Source organism: Rhea pennata, chromosome 5, assembly GCF_028389875.1.
Source record: "Rhea pennata isolate bPtePen1 chromosome 5, bPtePen1.pri, whole genome shotgun sequence".
Lineage (NCBI taxonomy): Eukaryota > Metazoa > Chordata > Aves > Rheiformes > Rheidae > Rhea > Rhea pennata.
The window spans coordinates 29,298,110-29,310,802 of NC_084667.1; the positions used below are offsets into that span (position 1 = coordinate 29,298,110).

The window sequence follows — 12,693 nt, forward strand, 5'->3', positions numbered from 1 at the left end:
TGCGTACCACTGATACTGAGCATAAACCACTACACACTACCTTAATAGCACGCAGTTACAAGATAAAAAGCTTTTTCTCGTTTAGAACATTTTTTTTAATAAATAGGCAGTTTAATTCTTTACAATGTAAAATGTCAGTCCTTAGAAATAAGAAGATTCAAGATAAAACATTTCAAAGGCTAGAAAGGATATAATAACAAATCTGCCTCTGAAGGCAATTGTGAATCTAATTAATTTCTTAACCTTGTTAGTTACCAAAAAAATAATACGAAACTCTCAACTCTGCTCACAGTATGTTGAATTTGTGAAGTTTTCTCTCATTCCACACAAATCCTGGACTTAATTCCTGAATCTTCTGGGACCTCTTTACCCCAGAAATCCATATAAACTAACTGCTCATCACAGAAAAAGAATCCAGATAATGCTCAGAGCACTGCGTCAAACCCTAGTTGTTCAGAGGAAGCTCAGGGCTGCACATGGCTGTGACCCAAGAAGCCCCTCCCCAAGGGAAAGGGGAAGAGGAAGAGGAAGAAAGGCATTGCAATATATTGACCGGATGCTATCTTACATTTAAGGCTCTTAATCCACACAATTTGGAGACGGATGGAGAACAAGGGAGTTCTCTTTCCCTTTCATATTTCTGTGGACCTGACTGTTCATCCCTAGGGTTGCCAGTAGGCTAGGCAAGTGACCAAGGTGGCTGAAGGCTCTGTTAAGAAGCAATCATTAGAAAAGAGCTGGAGTTTTGCCTTGTGATCCTCTGAACTTACAAACATTGGTACCTGGTCTGACATTGCTCTGGTATTCTCAAGACCTTCCAAGTCTGCAGGCATGGATGCTCCTGTCAAGGATGCTTTATAGAAAAATCATGCCTCTCAAATATGTACAGTTTCCCATCTGTGTGCGTAAATTTGGTCAAAACCACTCTGTCTTTCTTTGAAGCTATGACATTCCGGGTCCAATCTCCTTTCTGACAAGTAGGCTTATTCTATATTCAGAGCTATGTACAAGCCACACAGATCCCCTCCCACCTTTGGCAAACGTTATTCTTAAGTGAAGAACATCACCCTAGCATTTTTTCATGAAGTAGCTCACATTAGCCTAGATGTGAAGTTTTTTCCCTTCTGTTCATAGAAAGCAATGAAAAATAAGATTTGGGGTAAAATTTAGTCAATTTTTAGGAATCTTCTCAAGTATTTAAAACACGATCATGAAATGTTCATGAGCTAGGAGATATCATACAGTACATACAAGACAAATGTTTCTACCTATTTGCTATAGCTGAGCATGTTTATCTTACAGCAACATCCGTAATGGTCCCAACAGTGACACTAGCTAGAGAAATAGAAAAAAATCTAATTATTTTAGCCAAAAGTTTTTAAAATGCTACACACTGCTCTGTAACACTTTTCTAAATGGCAATCCAAACTGGAACAATGTTAATTATCTCCCAGCCTCCCAGTAACACATGATAGAATCTTCAGCAATATGATACCCTTCATTCAACAGCTAAAAAACAGCTTTGCCTTTGAAGACATTTTGGCATATCACTATAGACTGTAATCTGTCAATACAAAGCAAGCAGCAATATAGGTTGTGAGAATAATCACAGACACACTAGCAATAGCAAAGCTAGCTAAGGAAAGGCAAGGTGATGTAGAATAAATAAGACTTGGGGATCCTTAAGAGCCAAATATCAAGAGCAGCAAAAAGCTGAACAGTTGTTCAACAGCTGTTGAACAGTACCCAGCTCCTGACTCCCCATCTCTCATGCAGCAGCCAGCAGCCCTTGCTGCTCCCTGACGCTTTTTGTTTTAGCACATCGAAGTGCCATTCGTTTTATGAGTTTTCAGTGTTAAAGTCTGACATCAGGAGAAGCTTTTTACACATCAAACTGAGCTCAAAAGTATTAGGAATATTTCTTTAGACAATACTATCACCTAAGATGACTGACTACTAAGTAATTCTAAAATCACATATATTGATTCATGTGCTAATGCAACCAAATGTTTATTGGAAAACATTCTGGATTCTCTGATTGCCTCTGCTGCCTCTGTTCAAATTTACAGAAAATCACAGAAATCCAAAAGGCTGTAAAACAACTTGTTCTTTCCTCCCCAAGAAACAAAATCATTAGAGTCATCAGAGCAGAAATTTTCAAGAACAGCTAGTCACCTATCATCTTAATTTGTGAGTTCTCCAAATTAGGTAATTTTAAATGCGCATTTTCACTGCACCTATTCAAAACTAAATCTCTTCAAAGTCACTCCATTTCTCTTAAACTGAGTCATCCAATATCACTAATAAATTCTGGAAATCAGGTCACAGAGCAACAGATTATTTTACAGTGTAAGGTCTATGGTACTATTTCTACTTACTAGTCTATTTTCACAATGTTTTCTTCATATTTCAAAGCTGGGAAAAATATTAATTCTCTATCACACTGAGCAACAAGAAAATATTTACTAGCTAGAGTATTTTTGCCTTCTAACCTATTAAATCAGTATATTAGTTATAGCAGATGTTCACAAATTAAATGGTACCAACAATGTTCTCTTCTAGAAGATACTAAAAAAGAGTTTTAATTCCTGCTCTTCCTCTCTTTTACTGAAATCCTTACAGAATTTTTGTCTTTCATTTTGTGATTCATAAATCCTGGATCATAATAGTGCTTACAAATAACTAATAGAAATAAATGGATACAGAATTAAATTCTTAAGTATAAAGTGCTACAAAATATCTGCACTCTGTGGTGAGATAGATTCATGCTAGAATTAGGTATTTTTGAGCTTGTAATTTGGCACACAGTAAAATATGATGATGTCTTTAAATATGCTACTAAAAATCTTTTCTTCCTCTTCCTTTTGACCAACCTGTATTTTTCTTATTGTGTATACCTGCAGCTCATATTTAAGGAAGCCCTTAATAGAAAAGCTAATGTTCCTTAGCCTCCTTTAACCTCAAAAATATGCAAGATTTCTGCCTTATAATAATGCCTTGCCATTTTGAATGCAAAGAGGGATCATTTTCCCTCATACTTGAGATCTTCTAAAAAAATATTCAACATCTTAAAATCCTGATGGATTTAGGGCAAATTGAGGGCACTTTGAGAGAACAAGTCCACAAATGAAATAATGTATTTACCCTGAAATGTACAGTCGGTATAATCTATAACTTGTTCCTATGCAAACGTATCTTAGTATATTTGGGCAAGAAAACAAAAGGTACCTTTAGTTTACATCAACAGTCCTTTGCAGTTTTCTGTATTCAGGTTCCACTGTGCAGGAAGAAACTGTCACTGAATGAGACCCTGATTTCATTATAAAGCTGTACCAACAGGGAGACAACAAAAGATGAACATTAAAGTTTGTTCATGTAGTGGGTGAGCCACATCCAAAGACAGACATCATGGGCTCTAACTAAAATCAAATGTTCACTGATTTAGGTGGAACAGAAGCAAGAAACATCGCTAAATCAGTGCAGGGCAAGCATATGCCACTGTGCACCCAACAAGCCTCCAATTCCCCAGCTGTCCAAGGCAGAGGAAAAAAAAAAAATAGAGAATGCCACCTCCTCATGCATGTGGATGGATTTCTGTTTAAAGGATACAATGGGGTATTGCTTACCTAGAAGTGAAAATAAACGAACAGTAAAGCACTCTGAAGCATCTCTCCTCTACAGCATAACTGATGTACTAACAATGTAAATACAAACAAGGAAAAGCCCTTATTGCAGTATGTGACAGTTGATGAAGACTCAATCAGGCCATAATTGACACCAGAAGTTTTAGATTACTTCAGTGCAATAGCACTGGGCTCAAAGACAGCATATTTAGGACAAATTAAAGAATAGCAGTGATGCTGAGTACCTGTGATTCAATTTCCTTCCTTTACAGCTATTGCTATTGTCAGGATGATAATTTTAAAGTCAGTCTATGATCTCCCTCTGAAATAGCTTGTGTAAGAAAAGTTTTAAGACTAAGTCAAAAACATGTAAGTTAGTTGATTCTGACTGCTAAGAAACAGGAAAAAAATATCTATTGGAAATTAAAGACTTCTTTTATGTACATTACCAAATCTAGCTGTCCTCCTCCCTACTCACAACGCAAATGCTCCAGCACCATTCAAATGTTAGATTAAGGGAAAAAAAGCATCTTGAATATAAGCTGTCACTTCCTATGCTGCTTAAGGAACCAAGGTAGCACTTGGGAAACCTGCTCCACCACAGGCCTCCTTACAACACTAGACAAATCACTTGGCCTGAGATACAAGGAGTGTTTTGTGACCTAATTCCTAATTAAATGAATGGAAATCAAGTGTCTAAAAATACATTTTGTGAATGTGGACCCAAGTCCCCCTGTAGCTTAGAAGCTAGAAGACTGGCAAGTATAAGCCTTCCCTGTCTCAAAGGGTTACAAGGTATTTAAGAACAAATAGCTTTAAAACTGTCACTCGGGATAGTCTGGTGGGAGTATGGATTTATTAGACAGGCTAAAAAAATTGTAGCACCCTCTCCCACTCCACTTGGTGCTGCCTGGTGTAGTCAGTATCTTTCCAGTTATACGACGCACCAGTAGCAGCTGCACCTCTATCCGAGATGCAATTGCTGCCCCTGAGACCACAGAATACCTGAAACAGATGCAGTACATGAAGTACTTCTCTCTGCAGCTGCAGATTTATTTAGCCAATGGACCTCCAATCTGCTTTCTATGGCAATACCGCACATGCACAAGCAAAGGAATAAACAAACAAAATTTGTACTTACCTGCTTTTCCCTCAATTTCCCTCAATTAGAATATTATATCAGATTTTGACATGTAACTTAAGATTTCTCTTCTTTCCTTCTTAAATACTTATATACTTTTTTCCAAAGGACCTGTTGCAGAAAAAGGTCTCAAGGTACGTTACAATTTTACAGAAAAGGATTAAAAATAAAAATTAATTCAATCATCTCAGTATATAATGCTTTAATGACTTTTCTTTAAGAATTAATATCTAATCAGAATTCTGAATACACAGAAAGCATGGTAGCAGTATATAAAGTTTCACATTTATACCTGGCTGCCAGGTACAAAATATTTATGCATTTAACCCCAAATTAATTTATCTCTGTGAAAATGAAGGAATATTCATTGCCCATTTTTCTACAAGCATTCATTTCAAAGGGGGTACACAAATATGGTAAATCTATAAACAAGATCTTATTCACTGCAAAATCAGAAGCATTTGATCAGTCAGTTGCAGCAACACTAAAATGCATACCCTGTCCCATGTCTATAAATACCATGGATTATCATTTTGGTTTATTGTCCAATAATAAAAATACATAATTTATATGCTGGATCTTAAGAATGGTTTAAAATTCTGCTTTTATTTGTTACTGTTTTGTGTCAATTAATTAAAGAAATGTAGGCCTGAATTTATAACTGGACACAATGACAGTAGATCCAGTAAGGAATCAGTAATAAATAGTTAGAGGAAGCCAGTTACATAGTCTAAAGCACCATGGAAAGTTCATATTTAGTTTGAGGACTATCAACAAACTTTGTAAAGCTTACGCTAAAAATTCATTTACACTCAGAATTATTTTTTTCAGTCTCAGATCACTAGAATGAGATCACATCATAGTTTGACACTGTGCAGAAAAGACTTTCCACAAACCGGGTACACACAGAACAGGCTTTCTGACATTCTGCTGTTTCTCCTCAGTGCACTTGTCCAAACATGAAAAAGAAAAAATTCACATTCCTGAGCCTTTTAGCACTGATTTTTCCTACCCCAAGTCAAGTGACTCTCAATACCTGAAAGCATACTTGACATGAACTTTGTGTGTCAGGATCCACAAGGTAAGATCCTTTATTCAGGATTACGACCTCATCCCAAACTCTTTGCTCAGCAATACCATCCAAAATCAATTTCACGTTCCAAAGCAACTTAATAGTTTGGTTGAATGAAAACACACTCAGATCTCATTTTTCATGACTTAGAGTAGTCCAAAATGCCCATTAGTATCCCCAAACACCAAGAACAATGCTGTCATGAGTTAGATATAATCATGGTAGGAGTTGTTTTTTTCCACTCCTTTGAGCTTCCAAAACGATTCTGCATGACATAGATGCCCAAGTAATGGACTCTACAAAACAGAAATATGTAAGCAAAAGAATTTTCCCTCAAATACAAAGAAAAATTACACTTTCCATCACCTTGAATTGGCCTGTTGTGGAATCATTCTGAGAAAGCTTAACAAAACACTAAAAAACTTAGCCGTGAACTTCCAAACGGGGAGACACAACACTTCTTTTGATACAAATTTCAGCAGCCAGGCTGAAATTTTCAAGGAATCTGTGTAACACTGGAAAACTCAATGACTGTGATAAAGAAAAAACCACAGATCTCTGAAGTCATGCATTAAATCCAATACTTCAGTTTGCAGAACTCTCCTTAGGAAACTGGCCTTTGCACTTGCTATAAAAACATTTACAAATTTCTTTAAATAAGGGCCAATTAGAAGTTTAGTATCAGCCTACATGTCAAATCTGACTTGATGCTGCTGTGATTCCAATTCTAATGGAGCTCCTCCAAATTTTCTCACCACTGCAAGTGAACATGAAATACCAAAATATCTCATTTTGCATTATTTTTAGCTGAAATGTATGCCAATGTGAAATCATTTGAACTACATTACTAGAACTAAAATGCTCGCTAGTGTAATGCCATTCACATCAGCTACATCAGGGATGCATTTCACTGCTACAATTTCAAACATAAAATGCCCAAGCAATAATAAAATTATTTCTCTGATAGTTGTCAGTATCCAGTAACATTCAGAACGCTCTGACAGGAACAGTATTAGTAATTTAGAGCTGTGAGAGCTCAAACACAGGGTTTCTCTAGCACACAGCTTCAACCTAAGTAATGCTTGACAGGAATTTGTTTCTTGTTAAGCACTTGGGATCTTTGGCTTTTAGCATATTAGGGGTGGGACTTTGCCATTTTCAAGCTGTGTCATAAATGACTGGACTGACTAGTAGTTGAATGATCAAATTAAAAGCCAGCCCAAGTGAAAGTTTTGCTTCTATTCAGAAATGCACAATTCTTTCTGTGACTCAGAATGGTCTGCCAAACTGAAAGCACAATCTGACATTAAGCTATAGTAGCTCTTATTTATAATGGCAGTTGCGAATACATAGGCTTACACGTAGCAAGAGGCCGGGCAGCGTCCACTGCTGTCTTAGGATACATCTTCATAGTACTGCACTATACAGTGATAATATACCCAGAATGTTGCTCTGCCAACTGCTACAAGGTCTGATAGTATGAACGTTTCCTTCATAGAATAAGGTACTGCTATGATCACAGTATAATGCAGACATTGCCATGCTTGCTTTAATTTAATAGGCTGCATACTGGTAGCAGAATAGCTGTAAGACTGGAGAAGCTGGGTAACTACTTAAGCAGGTACCTCATGCTGAGCTCCCTGTGCACTGCATGAACACTTTCTAAGAGTTATTCACAGATTTTTTTTTCCTGATTTCCATTAGAGTGGTGACTTAAAATTCCACCCTTGACAAACCACTTTCCCACTCAAGCAGCCCATTCTACAAGCACGTACTACTTATTTTATCTAAGCTCATCATTTGCCTATTTAGTATTTCATTTACTTCTACAGCTGTGTTATGGTCTGTATTACACAGAACTACCAGCAAACTAACTTTTAAAGGAACCCTTATATTCTTTACATCATTAACTGATAACTGTTAAAGAAGCACTTTCAGTTATGGATTTTTGCTAAATGATATAGATTGCTCATCCTCACTGCTGATATTGCCCCAGTAGAAAAAAATATTTAGTACATTTACTCAGATGAGCCATAACAAAATGCAATATGCAATTTTGGTGAATGCCTATGCATTAAATTACTGAAGTGTTTCATTCAAAACTCAGTTGAATTTAATATCATCACAACAAAAAAGCATAATGCTTCACATGAAAAAGATAGTGAAGCCTGTTCTATGATTTTAAATTAGGAATCAAAACAAACCCACAAATTTTTGATCAGGGCTTAGCACAAGCAGTCTTTTCTGTACCTTGTTTTTTTATTAGTCCCTGCTTTATAGGTAACACAATGGGTGTTCCAACAGAGGACAAGCACATAAACTTTTTCAGAAAGGTTATTCACAGAAAATCCATAGAGGCAAAAATCAAACAATAAGGAGAGTTCTACGCCTATGGCTCTATTCTGTATCACAGGGTGCTACATAAAGCAAACAATGCTTATCTAACAGATTATGCATATTTTCCTGGGTTTCAATTTGGACTGCTTTATTGTCACCCCTGGGCTCCAGCACTTTAAGACATTTTCTAGTTCTGCCTTCCAAATTCCTCTTCTTAGTTTTAAATGAATATTGCAAGACTACTATAATTCAGTAGTGTTGCTAAGCTCTCTTTTTCTCTTACAATGGCCTGTCCCAGCCCTCAAAGTGCACATGCAAATTTGGTTGAAGTTTTATAGTTTGGAGTGTTCCATAGTGCCTCTTCAAAAAAAAAAAAAATCCAGTTTAGTAGTGCCTTCCATTGATAATTATGAAGCTGAAAAATACCTTTTCAGAATCTATTATTTATGTTAAGCATAGTAATATCTTACCTATTTCATTCAGGAGTCTGGATTCAAATAGTCTTTACACACCTTAATTTCCTATAAAGGGCAATAGAAGTTTTTGACATAGTAAAATACAGCTGCCCTAAGAATCAGTGAAAAGAAATTAAGGATCAAGAACTGCATGGGACCCAACATGTTCATTTCAAATACCAGAATGCCTATTTTGGATCTTAAATGTTGCTTGAAATATACATGGGTGAAAGTTGTAATTAAGGAAAAAATGCAGCACCAATAATAGCACGTTAAAAGTTAGCAATTCTGAATTGTCAGTACTGTAACAACTGTGTATCTTATTACTTCTACCTTCTCCTCCCATACGCTGAATTACTTCACCACTGACAAAGTGCATGTACAAATCATACATTCTGAATGTTAATTTAACCAGGAAAAAGAGATAAACTAGTTGGTATTCCTAGAGGGCCTCAGTAGAAAACACTGATTTCAAATAAATTTGATTATAAAATTTTACTTCACAATCCTTTTCCAGGCCACAAATATTCATAATTAGAAGAGAATGGTGTTAACGTAATATTAGCTGTTTTGCCATAAGCATCACATAAAGAAAAACAATAAAATATGATGTAGAATTCACTCTTTCAATGATTGTCATTGAACTATTACATTAGTAAACATTCACAGTATGAAGTCTCTTTCAATATATCTCCAGCATATAAAGTAGTGCAAAAAAGCGTTCCAGTCATTTGCCTTTGCAGTCAGTCCAAGTTAAATGATTCTCTTACTTCACTTCTTTAATTATTAGACAACACAGGCTGCAATGCCTCCAAAGAGAGTTATAAAAATAAACAATTTCTGGAGGCTTAGCAGCCTTTTCAAAGTAAATTTCCAGTTAAAAACAAGCAATAAAGATTTCAAGAAAAAAATTTAGATCTATCTTCTGTAGAATATCTTTTTACAATAAATTTACCATTTGAAAAACAATGACTATGGTATTCAATGATTTATGGTAGCTGCTATTAAAGCACTGATAAATAGATAAATGACTACCAAATTTCATTGCTTCTTACATAGTAAATACCTCTGAATGCCAGCTTTTACCATTGAGCTGTTATTAGTGATGTTGACAGGTCATGCACCCACTTTAAAACTGACTTGGTTTTAACAAATTTTTCAGACTCATGTGCAAAACATTTGCATTCTAATAAAAATATAAAGTCTGAAACTATATCAGATCTAGCAATCTCTTTCTCAAGTTGTATCACTTACTTGATATGTAATACAAGTTTAGTAATGCTTTTTATTTGTATTTAACTATGAAATGGCATACTACTGTATGCTGTGGACTCTTATTTGCATATTTCATTTTTTTTCACTGCACTCTTTAATGCATAAATATATTTGGAAATGTTAAAATTACACATCAGTTTCCACAGAATTCGAATTTACACAGTTTTTTTTCTCTGACTCACTTCCATCCCCTGTGTCCTGACTTTTTTTTTCCTTTACACAAAGAGATTTTTTAACTCCTTCTTCCATCTCTAAATATTCTGATTTATCTTCTGTGGATGAAGACGATGAACTTCTAAATTTCTTCAGTATATTTGTTGGGAGGTATGGGCAACTGACTGCATTTTGCATCAGCTGTGTTTGTTCTTCATTCTCAGTCTCTCTGTGATAGAAATAGTTAAAATTGGAGACAATCACTGGCACTGGTAAAGCAATGGTTAACACTCCTGCAATGGCACACAGGGACCCAACTATTTTCCCACCCACAGTTATAGGTTTCATGTCCCCATAACCAACTGTAGTCATGGTCACTACAGCCCACCAAAAGGCATCTGGGATGCTCTGAAAATGGGTGGCAGGCTCATCAGCTTCTGCGAAGTAAACAGCACTGGAAAACAAAATGACTCCAATAAAGAGAAAAAAAATGAGGAGGCCGAGTTCCCTCATGCTGGCCCTGAGGGTATGACCCAGGATCTGCAAACCCTTGGAGTGTCTGGAGAGCTTGAAGATGCGAAACACCCTGACCAGACGGATGATCCTCAGGATGGCAAAAGACATGGCCTGTTGACCATTACTGCCCTGCTCCTGGGCCAGGTCAGTGCCCAGAGTGATGAAGTAAGGCAAGATGGACACAATGTCTATGATGTTCATGATGTTCTTGAAGAAGTGTGCTTTGCTCGGACATGCAAAGCAACGCACTGTAAACTCAAAGGAGAACCAAATGATGCACACTGTCTCTACAATGAAAAAGGGGTCATTGAAGATGGTGTGCTCCCCAGCATCCAGGTGAAGTGACTCATTGGAAGGCCCCTTCCCTAAGCTCAGGGACATTATGAATTCTTTGTCATCTCTAAACTCTGGCAAAGTCTCCAGACAAAAGATGACGATGGAGATCAAGATGACCAAGACTGAGACAATGGCAATGCCTCTGGCGGGACTGGAGCTCTCCGGGTACTCAAACAGCAGCCAGACCTGCCTCTTAAACTCATTCTCCGGCAAAGCTTTGTCTTCTTCCTCTTTGACAAACCCTTCATCCTCCCTAAATTTGAGCATGGCCTCCTCCCCAAGTTGGTAGAACTTCACCTCCTCAGTGAAGATGTCAAAGGGCACATTGACTGGCCTCTTCAGTCGGCCGCCACTCTGGTAGTAGTATAGGATGGCATCAAAGCTGGGCCGGTTTCTATCAAAGAAGTATTCATTCCTGAGAGGGTCAAAGTATCTGCCTCGCTTCGCTGGATCACCCAACAACGTCTCTGGGAACTGAGCTAGTGTCTTCAGTTGGGTCTCAAACCGCAGTCCTGACACGTTGATTACCACACGTTCACAACACTCATATTCACTGTAGCGAACAGAGCTGTAACCCCCAGGGCCTCCACCACCATCATCAGGTGGCTGGTCTGAGAATGAAAACTCATCATGCCCATAGTCATCAGTGCAGTAGAGCTTTCCTTCTTCCTCATCATCTTCATCCTCATCTTCATCCTCCTCTTCCTCCTCACTCAAGTCCTTCAGTATTCTCTCTTCAGAACCACTGAGAGGCAGTAGTTCTGAACATGGGAAGGAGGCTCCACATTCCCTACTTCCCAAATGGTGGCTCCTCTTTTTCCCTTTCTTCCGTCTCTTACCACTCTGGTGGTGGGGCAGGCTGCTGCGTGATGCATTCCCACCATAAGAGGAGGAAGCACCTCGACTCTGTTCCTGGTGGTAATGGTGATATGGTCCACCTCCACCTGTTGCCCCCCCTTCTACTGCTGCTGTTGCTGCTGCTACAGCCGCAGCTGCTGCTGCTCTTGATTGTGCCAGTCTCTCTCTCTCTCGAGCCCGAGCTTGGACTGCATATCCATAGGGCATATGGCTGTTGCACCCAGAGCTATCTGCGCTTACCATTGCAACCTCCATTTTTCAACTGCTTGTTTATCACTCAGTGCCAAGTGGTTTGGTTTATTTATGGTGTGACCTTAACTTTCACTATAGAAAGTTCAAAGCCATTTGCATTTGGAGGACAGTCACTTGGACACAGGGCAGGGCAACATAGAAGTAACACTGAATCTATGTTTTGGAAAACCACAGATCTGCATTTTTTTATTGTCCAGAATGTTTGACACAAACCATTGTGTTTCGTTAGTAAGAATGTATGCAACTCTCAGATTGGGCCAGGAAACAGCTGAGGCCTTGTTCTTTCATCCACCAAGCCCCTTTATTTTCATTAATTTCCTATGGCTATCACAGATCAGATCAAATTCATGACCACCTTGCAGCCTATAAAGACTGCATACAAGGAGAAAAACTATGCAAATCAAGAGGTACCTGCTTCCCAGAGATGTTTTAGGTCTTTAGTTCATCATTGCAACCAAATGCAAATAGTCTCTTTCCTCATATTTTGCTCTTGGTGATGCTTTGGCCTAGCAATCTTATTATTGTTTAATACCACTCCTCAGGGAGTTGAAGGTAATTCCAGCCGTCACTCTATTTACACAGTGAGGAGGTCTTTGCAAATCCCTTCTTCAGCCTGTCAGCAACGTCTCAAACCTGGGAGCAGCACCCAGGCCGTCCGCAGCAGTGGTAAGAGAA

At 38.0% G+C, this 12,693-nt stretch overlaps 1 protein-coding gene across 1 annotated transcript; it reads right to left on the minus strand.

The window, feature by feature from the left end:
• Positions 1 to 10,029: 10,029 nt before the first annotated feature.
• On the minus strand, positions 10,030 to 12,021 carry KCNA4 (potassium voltage-gated channel subfamily A member 4). The gene has a single exon (XM_062577061.1). The coding sequence runs from the start codon at positions 12,019 to 12,021 to the stop codon at positions 10,030 to 10,032; it is 1,992 nt and encodes a 663-aa protein (XP_062433045.1).
• Positions 12,022 to 12,693: the final 672 nt, after the last annotated feature.